Here is a 25,744-nt window from a genome sequence, read left to right as displayed (position 1 = left end):
GATGTTCCTCGTGTCCATCTCACACTATGCAAAAACTCAATGCACATAAAAGGCCCTAAAATCTGGAATTCATTACCTGTAAATATAAAAGAAACACAACCTGTTTATAAATTCAAGTCTCTTCTCAAAGATTACTTACTCACCCAAAACCAAATAAATACTGAATAACTGAACATTATAAATTGTATATCTTAAATGTTTCTCACAATTATATCACATAAATGTTAAACCTAAAACCCAATCTAACTTTATTATTTTTTAAATACACTACCTAACAGAATCACTACCTAACTGAATGCAACCATATGACCTGTCTTTGTAATACTCACTTGTGCTTTATAGTTATCTGTTTACATTAATGTTTTATCACTGATTTCATCATTGCTTAGTAGCAGCGCTGTATAGTCCTTGTGGCTTAGCGCTTCTTTTTGATTATAATAATAATAATAATCATTGCTTAGTTAATCTTAAGTTAATTTTAAGCCAGCCCGTAATGCTATGCATAGTATAAGTGGCTTTGGCATACTGCTCTTATCTGTATTTTTTTTGTACCTCTGTATGTGTGCACAAATTGGAAATAAATAAATAAATAAATAAATAAATAAATGTGGGTGCGACATTTTTTGGGATGGTCAAAGGTGCATGTCCCACCTGTTTTACCAGATATACCATGCCTGCAGATACCCAAGGCATAGTATTTACATAGATTGTACTCTGTTTGCTAGGATTTATTGTAGCTGCATTCACTGTTGGTGCATTTATTTTTCCTGCTTCCTCAATCTCTTTTACCCCTGTATGGACATAAGTGCTTCCACCAGGTTTTGCTGGTATTTTGTCAACACTATTCCCTGAGGCATCATCTCATTCTGATCCATCTCCAGCAGCATCTCTATTTTGAACCTCTGTGGACTGAATAAGGTTGCCTTCAATGTCCTCCAGGACAACACTAGTACCCTCACATGCTCTATCTTCAAAGACATCACTAGGACCCTCTGGAGCACTTTCCTCCAGGACACTAGCACCCTCAGCATTGTCCTCCAGGACAGCACTAGCACCCTCAGGAGCACTTTATTCCAGGACAACACTAGCCCCCTCAGGAGCACTGTCCAAAACAGCCCTGTCCCTACCACCCATCTTTTTTTCCCAGCTGTCATACCATGCTGACATCTTTCAAGAAGGCTGTTTTATTGGTATTCTTGTCTTTTAATATAGATGTCATTTCCTCATACAGGTGTATCTCGTTTGGACAGACCCAAAAACATCTCTCTGAGTTTATGTCAAGTGTGGTCACTAGTTTAAAATCCCTGCATATTCTGTGGGACTACTGACCATACAGATGGCAAGCAATCCAGGCCTGTCTTTGTCACTTACCCTTTCTGCAGACTACACAGATCTTCATGGTAGTATTCATCTTAGCAATACTAGACAACACCCCTAGCTAGCTAGTCTATAATTCCCCGATGTATTTAATTTTTTGTAGCAGTTCTTCCGATTTGTTAGGGTATGCAAAAGAAAATTAAAAGTGAATACAGGAAAGAGTAAGGTTATGAGGATAACAAAAAGCTTAGGTGATGAAAGACTGGATATCAGATTGGAGGGAGAGAGTATGGAGGAGGTGAATGTATTCAGATATTTGGGAGTGGACGTGTCAGCGGATGGGTCTATGAAAGATGAGGTGAATCATAGAATTGATGAGGGGAAAAGGGTGAGCGGTGCACTTAGGAGTCTGTGGAGACAAAGAACTTTGTCCTTGGAGGCAAAGAGGGGAATGTATGAGAGTATAATTTTACCAATGCTCTTACATGGGTGTGAAGCATGGGTGATGAATGTTGCAGCGAGGAGAAGGCTGGAGGCAGTGGAGATGTCATGTCTGAGGGCAATGTGTGGTGTGAATATAATGCAGAGAATTTGTAGTTTGGAAGTTAGGAGGAGGTGCGGGATTACCAAAACTGTTGTCCAGAGGGCTGAGGAAGGGTTGTTGAGGTGGTTCGGACATGTAGAGAGAATTGAGCGAAACAGAATGACTTTAAGAGTGTATCAGTCTGTAGTGGAAGGAAGGCGGGGTAGGGGTCAGCCTAGAAAAGGTTGGAGGAAGGGGGTAAAGGAGGTTTTGTGTGCGAAGGGCTTGGACTTCCAGTGAGCATGTGTGAGCATATTTGATATGAGTGAATGGAGACAAATGGTTTTTAATACTTGACGTGCTGTTGGAGTGTGAGCAAAGTAACATTTATGAAGGGATTCAGGGAAACCGGTAGGCCAGACTTGAGTCCTGGAGATGGGAAGTACAGTGCCTGCACTCTGAAGGAGGGGTGTTAATGTTGCAGTTTAAAAACTGTAGTGTAAAGCACCCTTCTGGGAAGACAGTGATGGAGTGAATGATGGTGAAAGTTTTTCTTTTTCGGGCCACCCTGCCTTGGTGGAAATCGGCCAGTGTGTTAAAAAAAAAAATTAGTAATAAATAATTCTTCCGATTTGGCTTTATTTCCAACGAAACCGTTTGAATCCGCCTGAATCCGGCTTTTTTACATAGTGTGAGATGGACACAGAGAACATCAAAGAGTGATCTGTGCCTTGTGTTCTGTTGAGGTTGGTAAGGAGAAGTATGGATGCTTTGTACGGTGAGCAAGTTTAGAGTTTTGAATATTGATGGAGAATGCTGCCTGGAGTGCGAATTTGTTATCATTCTGACTGCAGCCTTTTGTTGGGTAATTAATGGTCTAAAATGATTTATTGTTGTTGAGCCCCAGGCACAAATTCCATAGGTGAGATAGGGGTAAATGAGCGAGTGATATAGTCCCAGGAGGGCTGATTGTGAAACATAGTACCGTATCTTTGATAGTACACCTACAGTCTTGGAGATTTTCTTGGAAATTTGTTATATGTGTGTTTGAAATTTGAGTCTATTATCAAGGTGGATTCCTAAGAATTTTCCCTCTGAGCTTTGTGATAGGTGATCCGTTTATCATTATGTTAAGAGGAGCATCTGTAGTTCTGTTCCCAAACTGAATGAAGTAGGTTTTGTCAATATTCAGAGTAAGTCTGTTAATTACCATCCAGGTAGATATTTTCTGTAATTCGGTATTTACAGTATTGGTTGATATGACTGGGGTTGGGTGAGAGAAGATGTATGTAGTGTCATCTGCAAATAGTGTGGGTTTGAGTAGTTGTGATACATTTGGTAGGTCATTTATGTAAATGAGAAAGAGAAGAGGGCCAAGGACACTTCCCTGTGGGACACCAACTGAAATTGGCTGTGTGGCCAATAACTTTCTCATGTAACCTTGAATATTCACCGAGAGATTCATTACAAGTATTGAGAATCTCTCTGAGCATATATACAGTTTAATTTAATACTTATCAGAGATAAGAGTGTTGTTAATTATTAGTGAAAAATTTAACTGAAACCATAGTGATCCACAAACAGTTAACAGAGTTCCAAGTTAACAAAGCAAAAGGATCTAGGACCTTGTTTTCCTACTATTAACCCTTTCAGGGTCCGTCCCATAGATCTACGGCTTTACGTTCAGGGTCCAAACCGTAGATCTACGCCATGAGCTCAGCTCACTCTGATAAACTGTGAGTGGTACATTTGGGCCTAGATATGAGAGAATACATCTATGTGGTATGTGTGCACCACATAAAACAGATCCTGCAGCACACTGTGTATAATGAGAGAAAAAAAATGAAATCATGATTTTTCGATTAAAACAGCAACTTTGCAGTGTTTTTTCGTATGTTTTTTATAGTTGTATTTGCGATTTCTTGGTCTCATTTGATAGAATTGAAGACATATTACAGAAATAGAGATGATTTTGATTGGTTTTAGCACTGGAAATGGCTTGAAACTGAGCTCAAAGTAGGAGAAATGTTAAATTTTTGCAGATATTCAAGAGTAAACAAACGACCTCACATGTCTAATACACGACAGCTGGTGGGTCTAATATACATTCACAAATATGGTGATGATATTTATACAATTATTACAGTATTGCATAACAGTAAATCTTCTATTTTTTGGTGTGAATAAAAATTCATTATGTGAATAAAAAATCAAAATGGAATTTATTTGTAAAGCCTCAAAACATAACTAATGAACAGAGGAAATGTTAGTTTAGTGCCAGGAATGCCTACATTGTTCATTCTGGACCCTATTTTGAAATTGGAATATTTTGAACTTTGTGTTAAATTGGCCAAATTAACAATTTCCGATCACTTTATTTTGTAGTTGAAACAGTTGACTTGACGATTTCTTGTGCTCAATCGATAGAACAGAAGTAATACTAGTGAAATAGCTAAGAATTTGGTTGATTGGAATAATGTAATTGGCCTAAAATGGGAGTCAAAGTCGGCAAAATTGCCGATTCGTAAATATCGCTGACACATCAAAATTCGTGAGAGCATAATTTCGTCAATTTTCCACCAAATTTCATACTTTTTGTTTTATTACCTTCACAAAAAGATTCTCTACGATTTCATAAGAAAAAATAAATTTTTTTTTTGAAAATTCTTGGACACTGGTGCGTGACTCCAGATTTGGGCCTTGGACCCTGAAAGGGTTAAAACCTAAAATCTCCAGCCATATTAGACATTTTAGTTGCCTAATTAAAATAATGAAACTATCTTTAATGCCAGGAAAGAAATGCAATTAAAAAAGAATACAATTAGCTTCATAAAATTTATTATACATTTTTATTTTCTGTTTAACCCCTTAACTGTCCAAACGTAGATAGACGTTCTCTTGCCCAGCGCTCCGAATATTTAAATTAAAGAGGGCAATTTTCTATGCACAATAAAACCAAAAAAAATTTTAGGGTCAGTACTTACCGAGATATAAGACCGCAAAGATGGCGCTGGATGCTCACCTGACGGCAACATGGAGTCCTGCCACTTGCAGAAGTGTTGCCGATATATCCTTTTTCTCATTTTTTTTAATTTATATAATTTTTACGTTCTAATAATTACAATTTGTTTTCCGTGGGGAAGTGGAACAGAATTCTTCCTCCGTAAGCCATGCGTGTCATAAGAGGCGACTAAAATGCCGGGAGCAAGGGGCTAGTAACCCCTTCTCCCGTATATATTACTAAATTTAAAAGGCAAAACTTTTGTTTTTCCTTTTGGGCCACCCCGTCTCGGTGGGATGCGGCTGGTGCGTTTAAAGACAGAAGAATTACAATTTGTAGTAGTTCTTGTGATTTCATAGCCAGTGTTTGTTCTGACACTAATACAGTGGAACCTCTACTTACAAGCACATCCACGTGCGAGTATTTCCAGATACGAGCAGTCGCTCAGTCGATTTTTTGTTTCCAGATGCGAGCGAAATTTCAAGATTCAAGAGGGCCTCCAGGGAGGTTTCTTGATGCTGGTGAGGGCCTCTTGCTCTTGATCTAGGGAACTGGATCTCATTTGTTTGTTGGACTATCTTACTGAAACTTGGAAAGAAGCTTCTTAAGGTACACCAAAATTGAAAGAAATCAGACCATAAATAACGGAGTTCACTTCTCAGCCATTAGCCGCCCCTAAGCAGTATATTTTGTATGGTTTTTATGGTTGCATTCTTTTTTTTTTCATTTGAGAGAATGAGATATATTACAGAAATCGATATGATTTTGATTGGTTTCACAACGAAAAGTACCTTGAAATTAAGCTCTAAGTATCAAAAATGAGATTTTTGTCGATGTTCAAGAGTAAACAATACCTGTCCGAGTGGCTATTCCAATACGCAGTCATGAATGGGTTGACATTATTTATACAATTATTACAATAATGCATTATTCTGCATAACAGTAAATCTTCTATTTTTTGTGTGAATAAAAATTCCAAACGGTAAGCAAGAGAATTATTATAAGAATATGTACATACTAATAAATAATAATAATAATAATAATAATAATAATATGTATAATAATTACATATATACAAAATAATATTCGTAATATAATAATACAGTGGATCCTCGATAAACGATATTAATCTGTTCCTGAGAGCTCAACGTTAGGCAAAATTATCGTTAGTCAAGTTAATTTTCCCCAAAAGAAATAATGGAAATCAAATTAATCCGTTCCTGACACCCCAAAGTATTGAAAAAAAAAATTTTTACCACATGAAATATTAATTTTAATACACACAAACTGAAGAAGACATGTTCAATTACATGACACTTACCTTTATTGAAGATCTGGTGATGATTGATGGGATGGGAGGAGGGGAGAGTGTGGATGGTGTTAATTAGAAGGGGAATCCCCTTCCATTAGGACTTAAGGTATCAAGTCCTTTTCTGGGTTTACTTCCCTTCTTTTAATGCCACTAGGACCAGCTTGAGAGCCACTGGACCTCTGTCGCACCAAATATCTGTCCATAGAGCTCTGTACCTCTCGTTCCTTTATGATTTGTCTAAAGTGGTTCACAACATTGTCATTGTAATAGTCACCAGCACGGCTTGCAATAGCTGTGTGAGGGTGATTTTCATCCATAAAGGTTTGCAGTTCAATCCACTTTGCACACATTTCCTTAATCTTGGAAGTAGGCACAATGGATTCCACAACTGGCATAGGCATCTCAAGGTTAACCCCAAACCCTTCAAAATCTTTCTTAATTTCCATACTAATTCTCACCCTTTTTACCACAGGGTTGGCACTAGAAGGTTTCTTGGGGCCCATGGTGACTTATTTTGCAGGTGCAATCACTAAAAACACTGTGATAATATGAAATTTACCGATTGTATGTTTGGATGGGCTGGCTGGCTTGTAAACACTGGCACCCACGGGACAAGCGAGGCGTGCTCAGGCCACAAGTGGATGCGTCTCTAACAGAACGAATCTCGTTGGTCGAGTTTTTTAGCGCTAGTCGAGGCAAAATTTTTGTGTTAAAATGTATCGCTAGTCGGATTTAACATTATACGATGCCATCGTTGGTCGAGGGTCCACTGTATAAATTATAATAAGAATACATATGTACTAATAAATAATAATATGTACAATATAATTACAGTGGACCCCCGAGTTTCGTGATTAATCCGTTCCAGAGAATCTGCCGAATGTCGAAATTGCCGAATGGCAAAACCATTTTCCCCATAAGAAATAATGGAAATAAAATTAATCCGTTCTAAACACCCAAAAATATTTAAATAAATTTTTTTTTTTCAAATTAAATAAAGATTTACATACTGAAAACAATGATAAATCAAGTACATACATATATAAAGTAATAATAACAACACACTTACCTTTACTGAAGACTTCTGGGTGGATGGAAGATGGGATAGGAGGAAGGTGTACACTATTGTTTGGAAGGAGAATCTCCTTCCATTAGGACTTCAGGTACCAAGTCCTTATCTGGGGTTACTTCCCTTCTTTGTTTTTTAAAGACACTGGGAACAACTTGAGAGTCACTGGACCCCTGTCGCACAAAATATCTGTCCAGAGAGCTATGTCTGTGGCGTTTCTTTAAGATTTGTCTGAAGTGGGACACAACACTGTCATTGTACATGTTGCCAATACGGCCTGCAACAGCTTTGTTAGGGTGAAGTTCATCCATAGATGTTTGCACTTCAGTCCACTTTGCACAAATGTCCTTAATCTTTGAAGAAGGCACCTTCCTCCATCTCTCTTCCTCCTCCTCCTCTGCAGAAATTTCCTGAGCTGTAATCTCTTGCAGTTGCAGCTGAAGCTCTTGCAGCTCTTCAGTGGTTAGCTCTTCCCTGTGGTCCTCCACCAACTCTTCCACATCTTCGCCACTCACCTCCAACCCCAAGGACTTCCCCAATGCCACAATAGATTCCACAACTGGCATAGGCTCCTTTGGGTCAGCCCCAAACCCTTCAAAATCCTTGGGCTCATGGTGACTTATTTAGCAGTTGCAAGCACAAAAAACAATGGATTATTATGAAATGTATTGTACGAACCCACGGGGTAATGGTCACGTGCTGGTAAACAATGGCACACCGAGTGTAAATGGTGCGGGAGACTGGCTTTGTGTGTGCGGTGACGGGCAGATGGGTACCGGACGGTCGTCGAATCTTAAGTCCAATCATGAGCCGCGAGGCTAAATTTTGCTGAAAAAGCTTGCCGAAAGTCGGATTTCACGAAAGTCGATGCCAATGAAACTCGGGGGTCCACTGTATATACGTAATAATACAGTACAGGTACCATCCGACTTACGACTGAGTTCGGTTCCGACAAACCGGTCATAAGTCGAAATGGACGTAAGTTGAACCTTACTACTGAATATCAACATCACATTTTTGTAATGACTATTTTATTGTTTTATTTTGGTATTTCATTTTTTACTTTACTTTTTATGCTGTTAGTACTGTATTTTATACTGTAAGGTTTAGGATAAACACTGTGTACAACACAAACAGTTGTTTATTTCCCAAAAATTTGGCATAGAAAACACGGTTGTAAGTGGAACGATCATATGTCAAGCAGGTCATCAATCGGATAGTAGGTGTATACATAATATAATAATATAAATTATTATAAGAATATGTACGTACTAATAAATAATAATAATTATAATAATAATACTATGAGTGAGTTTCAGATCACCACCACGAGATGGCAATACATGTGTATCAAAACAACGCTCAGTCCACGTGCTTAACTCGCGGTGGAGGGAAATCGTCTTGTTTTCCATACATGTGCAGTTATTTTCCAAAATTTCTTGTTTCTAACCATGGGTCCTAAGAAAGCAAGTGCAAAGGACAGTGTTGAGAAGAAAAAGAGGATGATTTCCATGGAATTAAAGCATTGAATAGTGAAGTGACAAAGTGTAGCATTAACCCTTTCAGGCCAGAAAGTAATAAAACAAAAAGTACGAAATTTGCTGGAAAATTGACGAAATTATGCTCTCATGAATTTTGATGTGTCAGCGATATTTACACATTGGCGATTTTGCCGAGTTTCACTCCCATTTTAGGCCAATTACCTTACTCCAGTCAACCAAATTCTTAGCCATTTCGCTAGCATTACTTCTATTTTATCAATTGAGCACAAGAATCAATGAGTCAACTGTTTCAACTACTCAATAAAGTGATCAGAAATTGGTAATTTGGCCAATTTAACATTAAGTTCAAAATATTCTTATTTCAAAATAGGGTCCAGAATAAATAATGCAGGCATTCCTGGCACTAAACTAACATCTCCTCTGCTCATTGGTTACGTTTTCAGGCTTTACAAATGAATTCCAATTTGATTTTTTATTCACAGAGTGAATTTTTATTCAAACCAAAAAATGGAAGATTTACTATTATGCAATATTGTAATAATCGTATAATATCAATCCATTTGTGAATGCACATAAAACCCACCAGCTGACATCTATTGGATGAGTGATGTGATATGTTTACTCTTGAACATTGGCAAAAATTTAACATTTCTGCTACTTTGAGCTCGGTTTCAAGCCATTTTCAGTACTAAATCCAATCAAAATCATCTTTATTTCTGTAATATATCTTCCCTTCTATCAAATGAGACCAAGAAATTGCAAATACACCTATAAAAAAAACTATGACAAAACACCGCAAATTCACCGTTTTAATCCAAAATTACTGTCTCAGTTTTTTCTCTCATTATGCACTGTGTGCTGCAGGTTTTGTTTTATGTGGTGCACACTTACCACGAAGATGTTTTCTCTCATACCTAGGCCCAAATTTACCGCTCACAGCTTATCTGAGTGAGCTTAGCTCATGGCGTAGAACTACGGTTTGGACCCAGAACTCAAAGCTGTAGAACTACGGCACGGACTCTGAAAGGGCTAAGAGTGTACCATTAGAAGTGTAGCATTAAGAGTGTAGCATTAAGAGCATAGCATTAAGAGTGTACCATTAACCCCTAAACAGTCCAAATGCATATACACCTACCATCCGATTTATGACCTGCTCGACATACGACCATTCGACTTATGACCTTATAGTATAAAATACAGTACTAACAGCATAAAAAGTAAAGTAAAAAAATGAAATACCAAAATAAAACAATAAAATAAAGTGATTACAAAAATGTGATGTTGATATTCAGTAGTAAGGTTTGACTTACATCCATTTTGACTTACTATCGGTTTGTTGGAACCGAACTCGGTCGTAAGTCAGATGGTACCTGTATACGTTCTCTCGCCCAGTGCACCGAATATTTTGAAAAAAAAAAAAAAAATTATAGAAATAGAGAGAACATTTTTATAAGTGTTATAGGATTAAAATAAAAAACATGAGGGTCAGTACTTACCAAGATATGAGGCTGCAAACTTGGCACTTAATGCTCACCTGACGGCAACATCAAGTCCTGCTGCTTGCAGAAGTGTTGCCAATATACCTTTTCATCTCATTTTTATATTATTTTACATAACTTTTATGTTCTGATCAGTTATGGAAGGAGAAAAGAGAATATGAATGTGTAAATTCAAGAATTATGTGGATTAAAGTAAAGGTTGGATGCGAAAAGTGGGTCATAATAAGCGTGTATGCACCTGGAGAAGAGAGGAATGTAGAGGAGAGAGAGAGATATTGGGAGATGTTAAGTGAATGTATAGGAGCCTTTGAACCAAGTGAGAGAGTAATTGTGGTAGGGGATCTGAATGCTAAAGTAGGAGAAACTTTTAGAGAGGGTGTGGTAGGTAAGTTTGGGGTGCCAGGTGTAAATGATAATGGGAGCCCTTTGAATGAACTTTGTATAGAAAGGGGTTTAGTTATAGGTAATACATATTTTAAGAAAAAGAGGATAAGTATACAAGATATGATGTAGGGCGAAATGACAGTAGTTTGTTGGATTATGTATTGGTAGATAAAAGACTGTTCAGTAGACTTCAGGATGTACATGTTTATAGAGGGGCCACAGATATATCAGTTCACTTTCTAGTTGTAGCTACACTGAGAGTAAAAGATAGATGGGATACAAGGAGAATAGAAGCATCAGGGAAGAGAGAGGTGAAGGTTTATAAACTAAAAGAGGAGGCAGTTAGGGTACGATATAAACAGCTATTGGAGGATAGATGGGCCAATGAGAGCATAGGCAATGGGGTTGAAGAGGTATGGGGTAGGTTTAAAAATGTAGTGTTAGAGTGTTCAGCAGAAGTTTGTGCTTACAGGAAAGTGGGAGCGGGAGGGAAAGAGAGTAGTAAGGGAGAAAAAGTTAGCATATGAGAAGTTTTTACAAAGTAGAAGTGATGCAAGGAGGGAAGAGTATATGGAGAAAAAGAGAGACGTTAAGAGAGTGGTGAAGCAATGTAAAAAGAGAGCAAATGAGAGAGTGGGTGAGATGTTATCAACAAATTTTGTTGAAAATAAGAAAAAGTTTTGGAGTGAAATTAACAAGTTAAGAAAGCCTAGAGAACAAATGGATTTGACAGTTAAAAATAAGAGAGGAGAGTTATTAAATGGAGAGTTAGAGGTATTGGGAAGATGGAGGGAATATTTTGAGGAATTGTTAAATGTTGATGAAGATAGGGAAGCTGTGATTTTGTGTATAGGGCAAGGAGGAATAACATCTTGTAGGAGTGAGGAAGAGCCACTTGTGAGTGTGGGGGAAGTTTGTGAGGCAGTAGGTAAAATGAAAGGGGGTAAGGCAGCCGGGATTGATGGGATAAAGATAGAAATGTTAAAAGCAGGTGGGGATATAGTTTTGGAGTGGTTGGTGCAATTATTTAATAAATGTATGGAAGAGGGTAAGGTACCTAGGGATTGGCAGAGAGCATGCATAGTTCCTTTGAATAAAGGCAAAGGGGACAAAAGAGAGTGCAAAAATTATAGGGGGATAAGTCTGTTGAGTATACCTGCTAAAGTATATGGTAGAGTTATTATTGAAAGAATTAAGAGTAAGACGGAGAATAGGATAGCAGATGAACAAGAAGGCTTTAGGAAAGGTAGGGGGTGTGTGGACCAGGTGTTTACAGTAAAACATATAAGTGAACAGTATTTAGATAAGGCTGAAGAGGTCTTTGTGGCATTTATGGATTTGGAAAAGGCATATGACAGGGTGGATAGGGGTGCAATGTGGCAGATGTTGCAGGTGTATGGTGTAGGAGGTAGGTTACTGAAAGCAGTGAAGAGTTTTTACGAGGATAGTGAGGCTCAAGTTAGAGTATGTAGGAAAGAGGGAAATTATTTCCCAGTAAAAGTAGGCCTTAGACAAGGATGTGTGATGTCACCGTGGTTGTTTAATATATTTATAGATGGGGTTGTAAGAGAAGTAAATGCGAGGGTCTTGGCAAGAGGCGTGGAGATAAAGAATCACACAAAGTGAGATTTGTCACAGTTGCACTTTGCTGATGACACTGTGCTCTTGGAAGATTCTGAAGAGAAGTTGCAGAGATTGGTGGATGAATTTGGTAGGGTGTGCAAAAGAAGAAAATTAAAAGTGAATACAGGAAAGAGTAAGGTTATGAGGATAACAAAAAGATTAGGTGATGAAAGATTGGATATCAGATTGGAGGGAGAGAGTATGGAGGAGGTGAATCTATTCAGGTATTTGGGAGTGGACGTGTCAGCGGATGGGTCTATGAAAGATGACGTGAATCATAGAATTGATGAGGGGAAAAGGGTGAGTGGTGCACTTAGGAATCTGTGGAGACAAAGAACTTTGTCCTTGGAGGCAAAGAGTGGAATGTATGAGAGTATAGTTTTACCAATGCTCTTATATGGGTGTGAAGCATGGGTGATGAATGTTGCAGTGAGGAGAAGGCTGGAGGCAGTGGAGATGTCATGTCTGAGGGCAATGTGTGGTGCGAATATAATGCAGAGAATTCGTAGTTTGGAAGTTAGGAGGAGGTGCGGGATTACCAAAACTGTTGTCCAGAGGGCTGAGGAAGGGTTGTTGAGGTGGTTCGGACATGTAGAGAGAATGGAGCGAAACAGAGTGACTTCAAGAGTGTATCAGTCTGTAGTGGAAGGAAGGTGGGGTAGGGGTCGGCCTAGGAAAGGTTGGAGGGAGGGGGTAAAGGAGGTTTTGTGTGCGAGGGGCTTGGACTTCCAGCAGGCATGCGTGAGCATGTTTGATAGGAGTGAATGGAGACAAATGGTTTTTAATACTTGACGTGCTGTTGGAGTGTGAGCAAAGTAACATTTATGAAGGGGTTCAGGGAAACCGGCAGGCCGGACTTGAGTCCTGGAGATGGGAAGTACAGTGCCTGCACTCTGAAGGAGGGGTGTTAATGTTGCAGTTTAAAAACTGTAGTGTAAAGCACCCTTCTGGCAAGACAGTGATGGAGTGAATGATGGTGAAAGTTTTTCTTTTTTGGGCCACCCTGCCTTGGTGGGAATCAGCCAATGTGATAATAAAAAAAAAATTACAATTTATAGTAGTTCTTGTCATTTCATAAACAATCTTTGTTCTGACACTAATATTAGGTACTGAAATTGTACTCAAATTGTCACAAACACACTGACAGGTGGACATTTACACCTGCCTTGGTCATTTACTATTGTCTAGGAATATATACAAAGTATTTATAGTGTCACTCCATTGCTGACAGTGCAGCAGTTGAGTGACATTTGATGATAGTGCACTGCCTTGGCTTTGTTTGTTTTCACTGTTACAAATAAACATGTCTATCTGTTTGTTTATCTGTCTACTTGTCATTTTGTCTATTTGTCTGTCTGTCTAGCTCTATCTCTTTATCTCTGTCTCTGCTTATCTGTCTTTCTATCTGCCTGTGTGCCTGTCTTCCTTTCTCTCTGTCTGCTTGTCTCTCTTTCTGTCTCAGAGAGCAACTCATGAACTAACAGGAATTCAACACGATGCAGAGTTGTCACGTCTGATTCCTGAACAAGTGAAAATGCGTATGACTTGCCAGTCATGCTTATTACACCTTATATCTACAAACACAGTATAGACTTTGTCTGGATTTTTGGGGTTATCCTAGGTAACTTACACTATGTATAATAACTATTTCTGTGTACCTGTGAGATAGAGAAAGATAGACAGACACAGACAGAGACAGATACAGACAGACAGATGGAGATAGAGACAGCCAAAGTCAATCAGCCACCTGGCCAGCCAGCCACCCGGCCAGCCAGTCACTCGACCTGCCAAACACATATTACACATGTTCCAGAATTGCTTCTCTTTACTTAGGGCATAGGTTATAGGACATTCTGGCAGTATGACACTACCAGTAGTATCAAAATTGAAAGGATATTGCACAAATGTTGCACATGGGTTATAATATCTTATTATTATTTTATAATGAAGGTACCATCTTATTATCATACTAAAAAGGTTTTTGATATTTCTTCGATCACTTGTGGCCACATCCATCTCCAAGTCACTAAATTCAGGGTCAACATCACTTTCCTCTTAAAAGGGGAGTGTTAATACAACATGACATCAGTGAATCCCTGGTGTTTGCCACACTCTTTGCTCTAGGTTGCGCTCAATTGAACTGGTCCCCCCACAAGGTACTAAGTGGTCCCAGATTTTTTAATACTGCACACACTGAGTGTTAAGACCCATTCTATACTGACCAGGCATCTCAGGCCAATCGTGCCAAATTTGTAGACAGGAAAAATAAAATGTAGATATACGTTTGGAGTGCTAGAGTAAGAACGTAGATCTACCTTTGGAGCGCTAGCGGCAAGAATGTTGATCTACCTTAGGAGCTTTAACGGTAAGAACATAGAACTACATTTGGACAATTAATGGGTTAAGGCAATATAACCATTTTCTCCTTTGTGATGGAAAAAATATGCCAAACTACCAAGTGTAGCAGTGAGACAAAAATCTAGACCCAAATCATTAGTAGGAGAAAATATATTTAGATTACTTCTACTGCACTTCCTTGGCATGTAAAGGATAATCAAAGAGCATGATATTATTTACAATAACAAAGACATGTACCATGTATATTAGGCAGCAAAATGTATGAATTACTACTAAATATAAACATCAGACCAGGGTACAGCAGTCACTAAATTATCTAAGCTCTTGCACTTACAAAACTGATGTTTGCAAAAACATGTGTCTCGATGACACTTATCACTTGCCTTCCTTGCTCGTGATACACCATCTGGGCTGCCTTCAAAGTGAATAAGACTTCTATGACCAACCTCCGTTATGTTGAATGAAACTCCAGTGTCATTACGAATGCGACTGATGTTTGAGCCATTCCTTCCAATGATGTGCTTACAGAGCCTGTAATATACAATCAGATTGTTCACAAAATACCAGTGATGAAAAAAAAGATTTTGAAAAATTTATATGCTACAGTAACTATAATATCAATATATTAATAGCAGAACCTTATAGCATCGTATTGCCTGTATAAATTACTAAATTTAGAAACAAAACTTTCATTTTTCTTTTTAGGTCACCCTGCCTTGGTGGGATACAGCTGGTTTGTTGGAGAGAAAAATAAAAAAAAAAGAGCCAGCATAATATGAGTGTGGGGAAAGTGCCTGAGGCAGTGGGTAGAATATAAGGATCGGGGGGTAGAGAAGCTGAGATTGACGAGATCAAGATTTTTTTTTCAACAAACTGGTCGTATCCCACCAAGGCAGGTGGGAATATAATCTTGGAGTGGTTGGCACATTTGTTCAATATACAGTGGTCCCCTGTATCCACAGGTGATATGTTCCAAGACCTACCAGAGATGCGTGAAACCATGGAGGGTAGCGAACCCTATATACAAGTCATTTTTCGTTTACATACGAAAGAGATAATTGTGGATGTTATGGATGAGAAGCTGGATGTCCTGGCTTCAAGTGAAACAAAGCTGAAGGGAGTGGGAGAGTTTCAGTGGAGAGAAATAAATGGGATTAGGATAGGGGTTTCAAATAGAGTTAGAGCTAAAGAAGAAGGAGTAGCAATCATGTTGAAGGATAAGTTATGGCAGGAAAAGAGGGAATATAAATGTATAAATTCAAGGATTATGTGGAGTAAAATAAGGGTTGGATGTGAAAAGTGGGTTATAGTAAGTGTTTATGCACCTGGAGAAGAGAGAAGTGTAGAGGAGGGGGAGAGTGAGAGAGAGAGAGAGAGAGAGAGAGAGAGAGAGAGAGAGAGAGAGAGAGAGAGAGAGAGAGAGAGAGAGAGTGAGAGTGAGAGAGTGAGAGAGTGAGAGAGTGAGAGAGTGAGAGAGTGAGAGTGAGAGAGTGAGAGAGTGAGAGAGTGAGTGAGTGAGTGAGTGAGTGAGTGAGTGAGTGAGTGAGTGAGTGAGTGAGTGAGTGAGTCTGGGAAATATTGAGTGTGTGGAGAGTTTTAAACTAAGTGAGAGAGTACTTGTGGTTGGGGATCTCAATGCTAAAGTGGGTAAAAATGTTGTGGAGGGAGTAGTTGGTAAATTTGGAGTGCCACAGGTAAATAAAAATGGGGAGCCTTTAGCCTTTAATTGAGTTATGTGTAGAGAGAGATTTGGTAATAACTAATACATATTTTATGAAAAAAAGAATAACTAAGTATACAAGGTATGTTATAGCATGTAATGAAATTAGTTTGTTAGATTATGTATTGGTGGATAAAAGGTTGATGAGTAGACTTCATGATGTACATGTTTATAGAGGGGCAACGGATATAGTATCGGATCATAATTTAGTTGTAGCTGCAGTTAGAGTAAGAGGTAGATGGGACAAAAGGAAAATGGCAACATCAAGTAAGAGAGAGGTGAAAGTGTATATACAAAGGGAGGAGGAAGTTAGGGTGAGATAAAAGCAACTACATGTATTGGCAGAAAGGTGGGCTAGTGCAAGTATGAGTAGTGGGGAGGTTGAAGAGGGTTGGAATAGTTTTAAAAATGCAGTATTAGAATGTGGGGTAGAAGTTTGTGGCTATAGGAGGGTGGATGAAGGAGGAAAGAGGAGTGATTGGCAGAATGAGGAAGTAAAAGTGTGATAAAAGAGAAAAAGGTAGCTTATGAGAGGTTTTCTCAAAGCAGAAGTGTTATAAGAAGAGCAGAGTACATGGAGAGTAAAAGAAAGGTGAAGAGAGTGGTGAGAGAGTGCAAAAGGAGAGCAGATGATAGAGTGGGAGAGGCAATGTTAAAAATTTTGCTGAAAATAAAAAAAAATTTGGAGATAAACAAATTAAGAAAGCCTAGGGAACGAATGGATTTGTCAGTTAAAAACAGAGAAGGGGAGTTAGTAGATGGGGAGCTGGAGGTATTGGGTATATGGCGGGAATATTATGAGGAACTTTTAAATGTCAATGAAGAAAGGGAGGCGGTAATTTCACGCACCGGCCAGGTAGGTATAATATCTTTTAGGAGTGAAGAAGAGGAGGATGTGAGTGTGGGGGAGGTGCATGAGGCACTACGTAGAATGAAAGGGAGTAAAGCTGCTGGAACTGACGGGAACATGACAGAAATGTTAAAAGCAGGGGGGGATATAGTGTTGGAGTGGTTGGTATTTTTGTTTAATAAATGAAAGAGGGGAAGGTACCTAGGGATTGGCAGAATGCATGTATAGTTCCTTTATATAAAGAGGAGGAGGACAAAAGAGATTGTAAAAATTATATAGGAATAAGTTTACTGAGTATACCAGTGTACGGTAGGGTTATTATTGAAAGAATTAGAGGTAAGACAGAGAGTAGGATTGTGGATGAGCAAGGAGGCTTTAGAGTGGGTAGATGTGTAGATCAAGTGTTTACATTGAAACATATATGTGAACAGTATTTTGATAAAGGTAGGGAAGTTTTCATTGCATTTATGGATTTAGAAAAGGCATATGACAGAGTGGATAGGGGAGCAATGTGGCAGATGTTGCATGTATACAGAATAGGTAGTAAGTTACTAAATGCTGTAGAGAGTTTTTATGAGGATAGTGAGGCTCAGGTTAGGGTGTGTAGGAGAGAGGGAGACTACTTCCTGGTAAACATAGGTCTTAGACAGGGATGTGTAATGTCACCATGGTTGTTTAATATATTTATAGATGGGGTTGTAAATGAAGTAAATGATAGGGTGCTGGGAAGAAGGGTGGGATTAAATTATGGGGAATCAAATACAAATTGGGACTTGACACAGTTACTTTTTGCTGATGATACTGTCCTTAGGAAGATTCTAAAGAAAAGTTGCAAAGGTTAATGGATGAGCTGGAGAAGGTGTGTAAAGGTAGAAAGTTGAAAGTGAACATATATAAGAGTAAGGTGATGAGGGTATCAAACGATTTAGAAAAAGAAAAATTGGATATCACAATGGAGAGAGGGAGTATGGAAGAAGTGAATGTTTTCATATATTTGGGAGTTGACTTGTCAGTGGAGGGGTTTATGATGGATGAGGTTAGCCATACAATTGATGAAGGAAAAAAGGTGAGTGGTGCGCTGAGGTATCTGTGGAGACAAAAAACGTCATCCATGGAGGCAAAGAAGGGAATGTACAAAAGTATAGTGGTACCAACACTCTTATGTGGGTGTGAAGCTTGGGTTGCAAATGCTGCAGCGAGGAGGCAGCTGGAGGTAATGGGGATGTCCTGCCTAAGGGCAATGTGTGGTGTAAATATTATGCAGAGAATTCAGAGTGTGAAAATTAGGAGGTGTGGATTTACTAAAATTAATATTCAGAGGGCTGAGGAGGGGGCTGTTGAGGCAGTTTGGTCATTTAGAGAGAATGGATCAAAGTAGAATGACTTGGAGAGCATATAAATCTGTAGGGGAAGGAAGGCAGGGTATTGGTTGTCCTCGAAAAGGTTGGAGGGGGGTAAAGTAAGTTTTGTGGGTGATGGGCTTGGACTTCCAGCAAGCATGTGTGAGTGTGTTAGATAGGAGTGAACATAGATGAATGGTTTTTGGGACTTGACGAGCTGTTGGAGTGTGAGCAAGGTAATATTTTGTGAAGGGATTCAGTGAAACCAGTTAGCTGGACTTGAGTCCTAGAATTGGGAAGCACAATGCCTGCATTTTAAATTAGGGGTTTTGGATACTGGCTGTTATGGGGCTATAGGACCCAACATGTATTTATAAGTAACAGTTACTCTGGAATACCTAATTATATTGAATTGATGGGGACTTTGCTCTAAATGTCAGAAGGACTGATCAACCTTATGACTGAGAGGCAGCTGGGTCAAGCCTATTTTTCTCAATATAATAGGTTATACTATAGACACACAAACACACAATTTAAATAAGTAGTTTATAAAGTTGTATTTCTTTTTGTAAAAGTAAAATTAAGGTGTGGTAGAATTGTGGTAACTGGAGAATTGTGCTTGGCAACAGTCTTTTGTTTTGGTGGGAGGAGCTTAGCCAGGCTCTCTCTCTCTCTCCCTCTCACTGACTCTCTCTCTCTGTGGCTGACCTTCAACCTGGCAGGATCTCTGGGTCCTTCTTCTATCTTTTGGGGCATCATGTGTGCTCCAGGGGTGAGTTTTTATAATTTAAGTTGTGGCCACCATACCCAGGGTGACTAAAGTGTGTCAAAACATTGGTTAGCCCAGAGTTATGTCAAGAAGAGAGAAGGACAAAAGTTGTTGGAACACACCATGTGGAGAACAGGTATGGAGTGTGTAGATTTTGTTTTGAAAATGTGAGGCTGTGATTGTATATTCTGTACATATCTATTGAGTCCTGGAGATGGGAAGTACAGTGCCTGCACTCTGAAGGAGGGGTGTTAATGTTGCAGTTTAAAAACTGTAGTGTAAAGCACCCTTCTGGCAAGACAGTGATGGAGTGAATGATGGTGAAAGTTTTTCTTTTTCGGGCCACCCTGCCTTGGTGGGAATCGGCCGGTGTGATAATAAAAAAAAAAAATCTATTGAGAATACAGTTATATTTTTATAGTAGTAGTTTACATAACCTGTGAAGAGGGCTGGTGAAAGGGTATCAGAGACACTCAAGATGATCAGCCATGATGTAAGTATTACCCCTAGACAGATAAGGCCATTAAGTAAAATGCTACCCCACACTAGAACATGTAGTGAGAACCTTACTATCAAAGTAATAAGGGACAACCAACGTAACACTGGCAGTTTGGAGGGACTTCTAAACTGTCATATCTGAGCACCTCTGCAAAGACAGTGATTATGTATGAGTGAGGTGAAAGTGTTGAATGATGATGAAAGTATTTTCTTTTTGGGGATTTTCTTTCTTATTGGGTCGCCCTGCCTTAGTGGGAGATGACTGATGAGTTGAAAAAAAAAATACATAACTATGATAAAATTTAACTGATAAATTATGCACAATAAGACATTACCAACATTAATCCCTTAACTGTCCAAACGTAGATCTACATTCTCACCGCTAGCATTCTAAACGTAGATTAACATTTCATTTTCCCTACCTCCAAATTTGACATGATTGACCTGGGATGCCTGGTCAGTACAGAATGGGCATGTTGTATTAACACTACCTTTTAAGAGGAAAGTAATGTTGACCCAGAGTTTAGTGGCTTTGAGATGGACGTGGCCACAAGTGGTTGAGGAAATATCAAAAACCTCAATAATAACCTATGTGCAACATCCTTTCAATTCTGATGTCCTGTAACCTATGCCCTAAGTAAAGATAAACTATTCTGGAAAGTGTAATGTGTTCAGCAGGCCGGCTGGCTGGGTGGCTGCTGGCTGATTGACAATGGCTGTCTCTATCTCTGTCTGTCTCTGTCTCACAGGTACACAAAAATACATTTATTATTCATAGTGTAAGTTACCTAGGATAACCCCCCCAAAAAATCCAGACAAAGTGCTATACTGTGCTTGTAGATTTTTTTTTTTTTTTTTCAACAAGTCGGCTGTCTCCCACTGAGGCAGGGTGACCCAAAAAAAATCCCCAAAAAGAAAATACTTTCATCATCATTCAACACTTTCACCATACTCACACATTATCACTATTTTTGCAGAGGTGCTCAGAATACAACAGTTTAAAGCATACACATATAAAGATACACAACATATCCCTCCAAACTGCCAATATCCCAAACCCCTCCTTTAAAGTGCAGGCATTGTACTTCCCTTTTCCAGGACTCAAGCTTGTAGATATAAGTCATAATAAGCATGACTGGCAAATAATACGCATTTTTACTTGTTCAGGAATCAGACATGACGTCTCTGCATCGTGTGTAATACCTGCTGGTTCATGAGTGGCTCTCTCTCTCTCTCTCTCCATCTCTCTCTCTCCATCTCTCTCTCTCTCCATCTCTCTCTCTCTCCATCTCTCTCTCCATTTCTCTCTCTCCATTTCTCTCTCTCTCCATCTCTCTCTCTCTCCATCTCTCTCTCTCTCCATCTCTATCTCTCTCTCTCTCTCCATCTCTCTCTCTCTCTCTCTCCATCTCTCTCTCTCTCTCTCCATCTCTCTCTCTCTCCATTTTTTTTTTTTTTTACACAGGGTTTGACAAGGTTAAGGATCCCTAGCTTTATTGACAGCTATTTACAGGTTAAGGATTCCTAACTTTATTGGCAAGCTAAGAGCTGTTACCTACATCAGTTCATTTGAAAGCATTTTTATTGTTATGAGACATACAAGTAGGAAACAGGATGAAGTTGGAGCCATCTGTGGGCCAGCATTTTCATTTGATCAACTGACTTTATCTCGTTGACATCATTATCCTGTACGAATGTGTTCCATACTCGAGTCATCCTGGGTATGTATGATCTCAGATGGAGTGATGTTCTGGAGAAGGGTACAGCCAGAGTGAAGTTGCTGCTTTCTGCCCGTCTTGGGGCATAAAAGCTTGTTTCACGCTGTCCTCGAAGTGGATCCAAGTGTGGTATTTTGACAATATTGGCCTTGTACATAACAGTAAGGCCACCCACATCCCTCCTATGTTGAAGGCTCTGCTGAAATGACAGATCTATCCAGGATGGGTCCAGGCGAGAGATGAGACATCTTGCTTTGTTCTCTACTGTCAAGCAGTCGCAGATGAGAGGGGGGGCAGGCAAACCAAGAAAGTGGAGCATACTCAAGGTGCGAGCGTACTTGTGCCTCGTACAGGATCTTGCAACCCCTACTGTCAAGCAGATGGGAGATACGGCGAAGTGCTGTAAGCTTCCTGGCTGCCTTGTTTGCAAGATTTACAACATGGTTCTTCATGGTTAGTTTGGAGTCATTCACCCCAAGGATGTCAACTTCTTCTCCAGGTGCCAACATCCTCCCATTCATCCTTACTACTGCACCAGCATTACCATCATGGTGCCTAGAGACGATCATCATTTGCATTTTCTCAGGTGCAAATGTTACTTGCCATCTATTTCCCCAAGCTGATATAGCTCTCAGCTGGTGATTGATGTAGCTTAGATTATTATTATTATAATCAAAAAGAAGCGCTAAGCCACAAGGGCTATACAGCGCTGCAGGGTAGGGAAGGAAGCAAGGGAATTGGATGGCAGAAGGGAGGGGGGATGATCAGCAGGTTACAGAAAACAGCGGGGCAGGGGATAGTACGGGGGTAGAGGGTAGCAAGAGATTGAAGTAGAAAGGGCTGAAGGTATCAGAATTTGTGAAGTAAGTCAGTCGTTGTCAAAAAGTCAATGAGAGAGTCCGGATGAAAGGTGGGTCCATCAGCGAGAAGGGAAGGTAAAGAGAGAGCAGCGGAGCGAAGACGACGACAGAGGTAAATTCTGCGTGCTCGTTGATAAAGTGGGCAGTCCAACAGAATGTGGCTGACCGATAATGGAGCTTGGCAATTCTCACAGAGAGGAGCAAGACGCCTCTCCATGAGATATCCATGAGTAAGACGAGTATGGCCAATGCGAAGATGGGAGAGAGTAGTCTCCCAACCTCGACACTGGTGATAAGAAGACGGCCAGTAACCTATACTCGGTTTAATAGACTGAAGTTTGTTGCCGAGCATAGTAGACCAACGTTGTTGCCAACGGGTGTGAAGGTGGGAAGATATTGCAGCAAAATAGTCCGTAAATGGAATACCTCTATAAGAAACTGGTAGGTCATGTACTGCTGATCGCGCAGCAGTGTCTGCCTGTTCATTGCCCTGTACGTCAACATGACCAGGGACCCAACAAAAAACAATATCTTTATGCTTGGTAAAGATGCGGCGTAGCCAAAGTTGGATACGGAGGACTAAGGGGTGAGGTGTATCAAATTTTTGTATAGCCTGTAAAGCACTAAGGGAGTCTGAGACAACCACAAATGATGACACAGGCATAGATGCAATACGGATAAGTGCTGTAAGGATGGCATATAATTCAGCAGTAAAAATACTAGCCGAAGATAGTAAATGCCCTTGTATGACGCTGTCCGGAAACACTGCTGCGAATCCTACGCCGTCAGAAGACTTAGAGCCATCTGTGTACACAGCAATGGCATGAGAATGAGAGTGAAAGTGGTCAAGAAAAAGAGAGCGGGAAGCGACCGTTGACAGTTGGGCTTTCGAGCAAGGGAGGGAGAAAGAACAGACTCGAACAGCTGGAACTTCCCAGGGGGGTAGGGAAAAGTGAGATGCTACATGTACATAGAAAGGTAGTAGTTGAAGAGAAGACAAGAGCGAATGAAGGGACGGAGTAAACAGGGGCGGCGAACAAATAAAGAATGTCTACTAATATCAGTGACCATTCTATAAATGGAAGGATTGCGGAGATCATGAGAGCGTACATAGTAGCGCAGGAAATGGGCATCACGGCGATCGGATAAGGATGGAACGTTCGCTTCTGCATAGAGGCTTTCGACAGGGGAAGAGCGGAAAGCACCAAGGCATAAACGTAATCCTTGGTGATGAATGGGGTTAAGGCTAGAGAGAGTAGCAGGAGATGCCGCTGAATAGATCTGGTCACCATAATCAAGTTTCGATAAAATAAGGGTGGAATGTAGGCGAAGGAGGGTTCGACGATCAGCTCCCCACGAAAGATGAGCAAGGGTTTTAACCCTTTGACTGTCGAAGGGCCCAATCCTGAAGTGTCTCCTGGTGTCGCAAAATATTCGAAAAAAAAAAATTATTTTTTCTTATGAAAATGTTAAGATTATTTTTCTGATTTTTTAGTCCCCAAAAAAAATTTTTCCCATCAGTACTTACCGAGATATAGAGGCATGAAGTTTGCAGAAAATGAGCCGCATATGGCAACATCGGCGACTGCCGCTCACCAGGTAAACTTTAGTTTACTTGTATTTGAAGGTTTGTTGTTTTTTTCACTATTTTATTTTTTCACATAACTTATGTGGCCTGTGAGACCAAAGTAAGGTGCAATGTACATATATACACTCGTTGTATACAACACAATAAGCACACAAACATAATTATCAATATATTGTTTACAAAACTTGTTTACAAAAACAAACAATACAAAAAATTGTTTATTACTATTGCTCTATAATATATATACCAATATACAGTCACTGAACATACTCCTAGAAGTTCTGCAGCTTGTGGAACTCTCTGAAACATGGTGTCATACACAGTGGTGTTTTACACTCTTACACATAAAACATGGTGTCATACACAGTGGTGTTTTACACTCTTACACATAAAACATGGTGTCATACACAGTGGTGTTTTACACTCTTACACATAAAACATGGTGTCATACACAATGGTGTTTTACACTCACACGCAAAATCAGTGTATGTGCATTTTTGTTGAATTTTTTTTTTATGTGCAAAGACAAAACACCTCGTCTGAGCAGCTTTCTTCAAAGTATTAGCAGGCAGTTGTGTTATGTAGTTATCCTAGGTAAATGGTCGTGTGTCATCATTCCTTCCTAATTTCCTTCATTCCTTTCCTACCTGGAGGCTACCTGGAGGGCATTCCACCTCTCTTCCTACATTCCTTCATCTGTCCTTCATTACTTTTTTCCTTCCTTTCATCTAGTCCTTCCTTCATTCCTGCCTTCCCTTCTTGCTTCTGGTTTCTATAATATATATACACATATATAGTCACTAGATACTTTCATAAAACTCCTATTATCACCCTTCAGCAAGCTTGTCTTGTGTGCGAGTGTGTGGCTTATAATTGTTTTGAGTCAGGAGTCGGCAGCTGTCAAAATGACATATTGTCTCATTACTCACTCCCCCCTACCGCCTGTCAAAACAATGGGGTCGGATGCTGCTTCCCCCTCCATTCTATCTAATTATCTTTCTCCCTCATTCTATCTCTTTCAATCTCTCTCTCTTTCTCTCTGTCTATCTCTGTCTCACAGGTACACATAAATACAACTATACATAGTGTAAATTACCTAGGATAACCCAAAAAATCCAGACAAAGTGCTATACTCTGCTTGAAGATGTGAGTAAACGTGATGATGACAGTCTTGTGGCTCTCTCTGAGACAGAGCTAGACGGATAGACAGGGAGTTTGGCAGACAGACAAATAGACAGACAGACAAATGTTTGTTCGTCGTCATCATCTCCTCCTCCTCCTCCTCCTCCTCCTCCTCCTCCTCCTCCTTCTCCTCCTCCTCCTCCTCCTTCTTCTCCTTCTCCTCCTCCTCCTCCTCCTGGCTCTTGACAGATGGACAGCTGCCCCCCTCCCTCCACCCTCGTTTACGCTCATCAAAGGTCAGCTCTTATCAGATGTTATCTCCCCTTATCTTGTCACTGTCATGGGGTGAACTGTTTTCATGCCTCAAGGGAACATATTATTACATATTATTATTATTAGGTATTAGGTATTATTATTATTCCTATTCTTCTTCTTATTCTTCTTCTTCTTCCTCCTCCTTCCACCTTCCTCCTCCTCCCTCCTCCTCCCTCCCTCCTTCTTCCTCCCTCCCTCCTTCCTCCTCCTCCCTCCCACCTCCTCCCTCCTTCTTCCTCCTCCCTCCTTCCTCCTCCTCCCTCCTTCCTCCTCCTCCCTCCTTCCTTCCTCTTCCTCCTTCCTTCCTCCTCCTCTTCTTCCTCCTCCTCTTCTTCCTCCTTCTCTTCTTCCTCCTCTTCTTCCTCCTCCTCTTCCT

At 39.9% G+C, this 25,744-nt stretch overlaps 1 protein-coding gene across 1 annotated transcript in view; it reads right to left on the bottom strand.

The window, feature by feature from the left end:
* Positions 1–25,744, bottom strand: part of LOC128692894 (vigilin) — a gene marked incomplete at its 3' end in the record, with an annotated part of 135,212 nt that overhangs the window by 9,043 nt on the left and 100,425 nt on the right. Inside the window, 1 exon segment of the mRNA XM_070092184.1 lies at positions 14,972–15,119. Within this exon segment, the coding sequence (XP_069948285.1) occupies positions 14,972–15,119 (148 nt within the window).

This window comes from Cherax quadricarinatus, chromosome 38 (assembly GCF_038502225.1).
Source record: "Cherax quadricarinatus isolate ZL_2023a chromosome 38, ASM3850222v1, whole genome shotgun sequence".
In the NCBI taxonomy this organism is placed as follows: domain Eukaryota; kingdom Metazoa; phylum Arthropoda; class Malacostraca; order Decapoda; family Parastacidae; genus Cherax; species Cherax quadricarinatus.
Note: the sequence above shows the minus strand (reverse complement) of the source record. Positions and strands in the feature narration are given on the sequence as shown.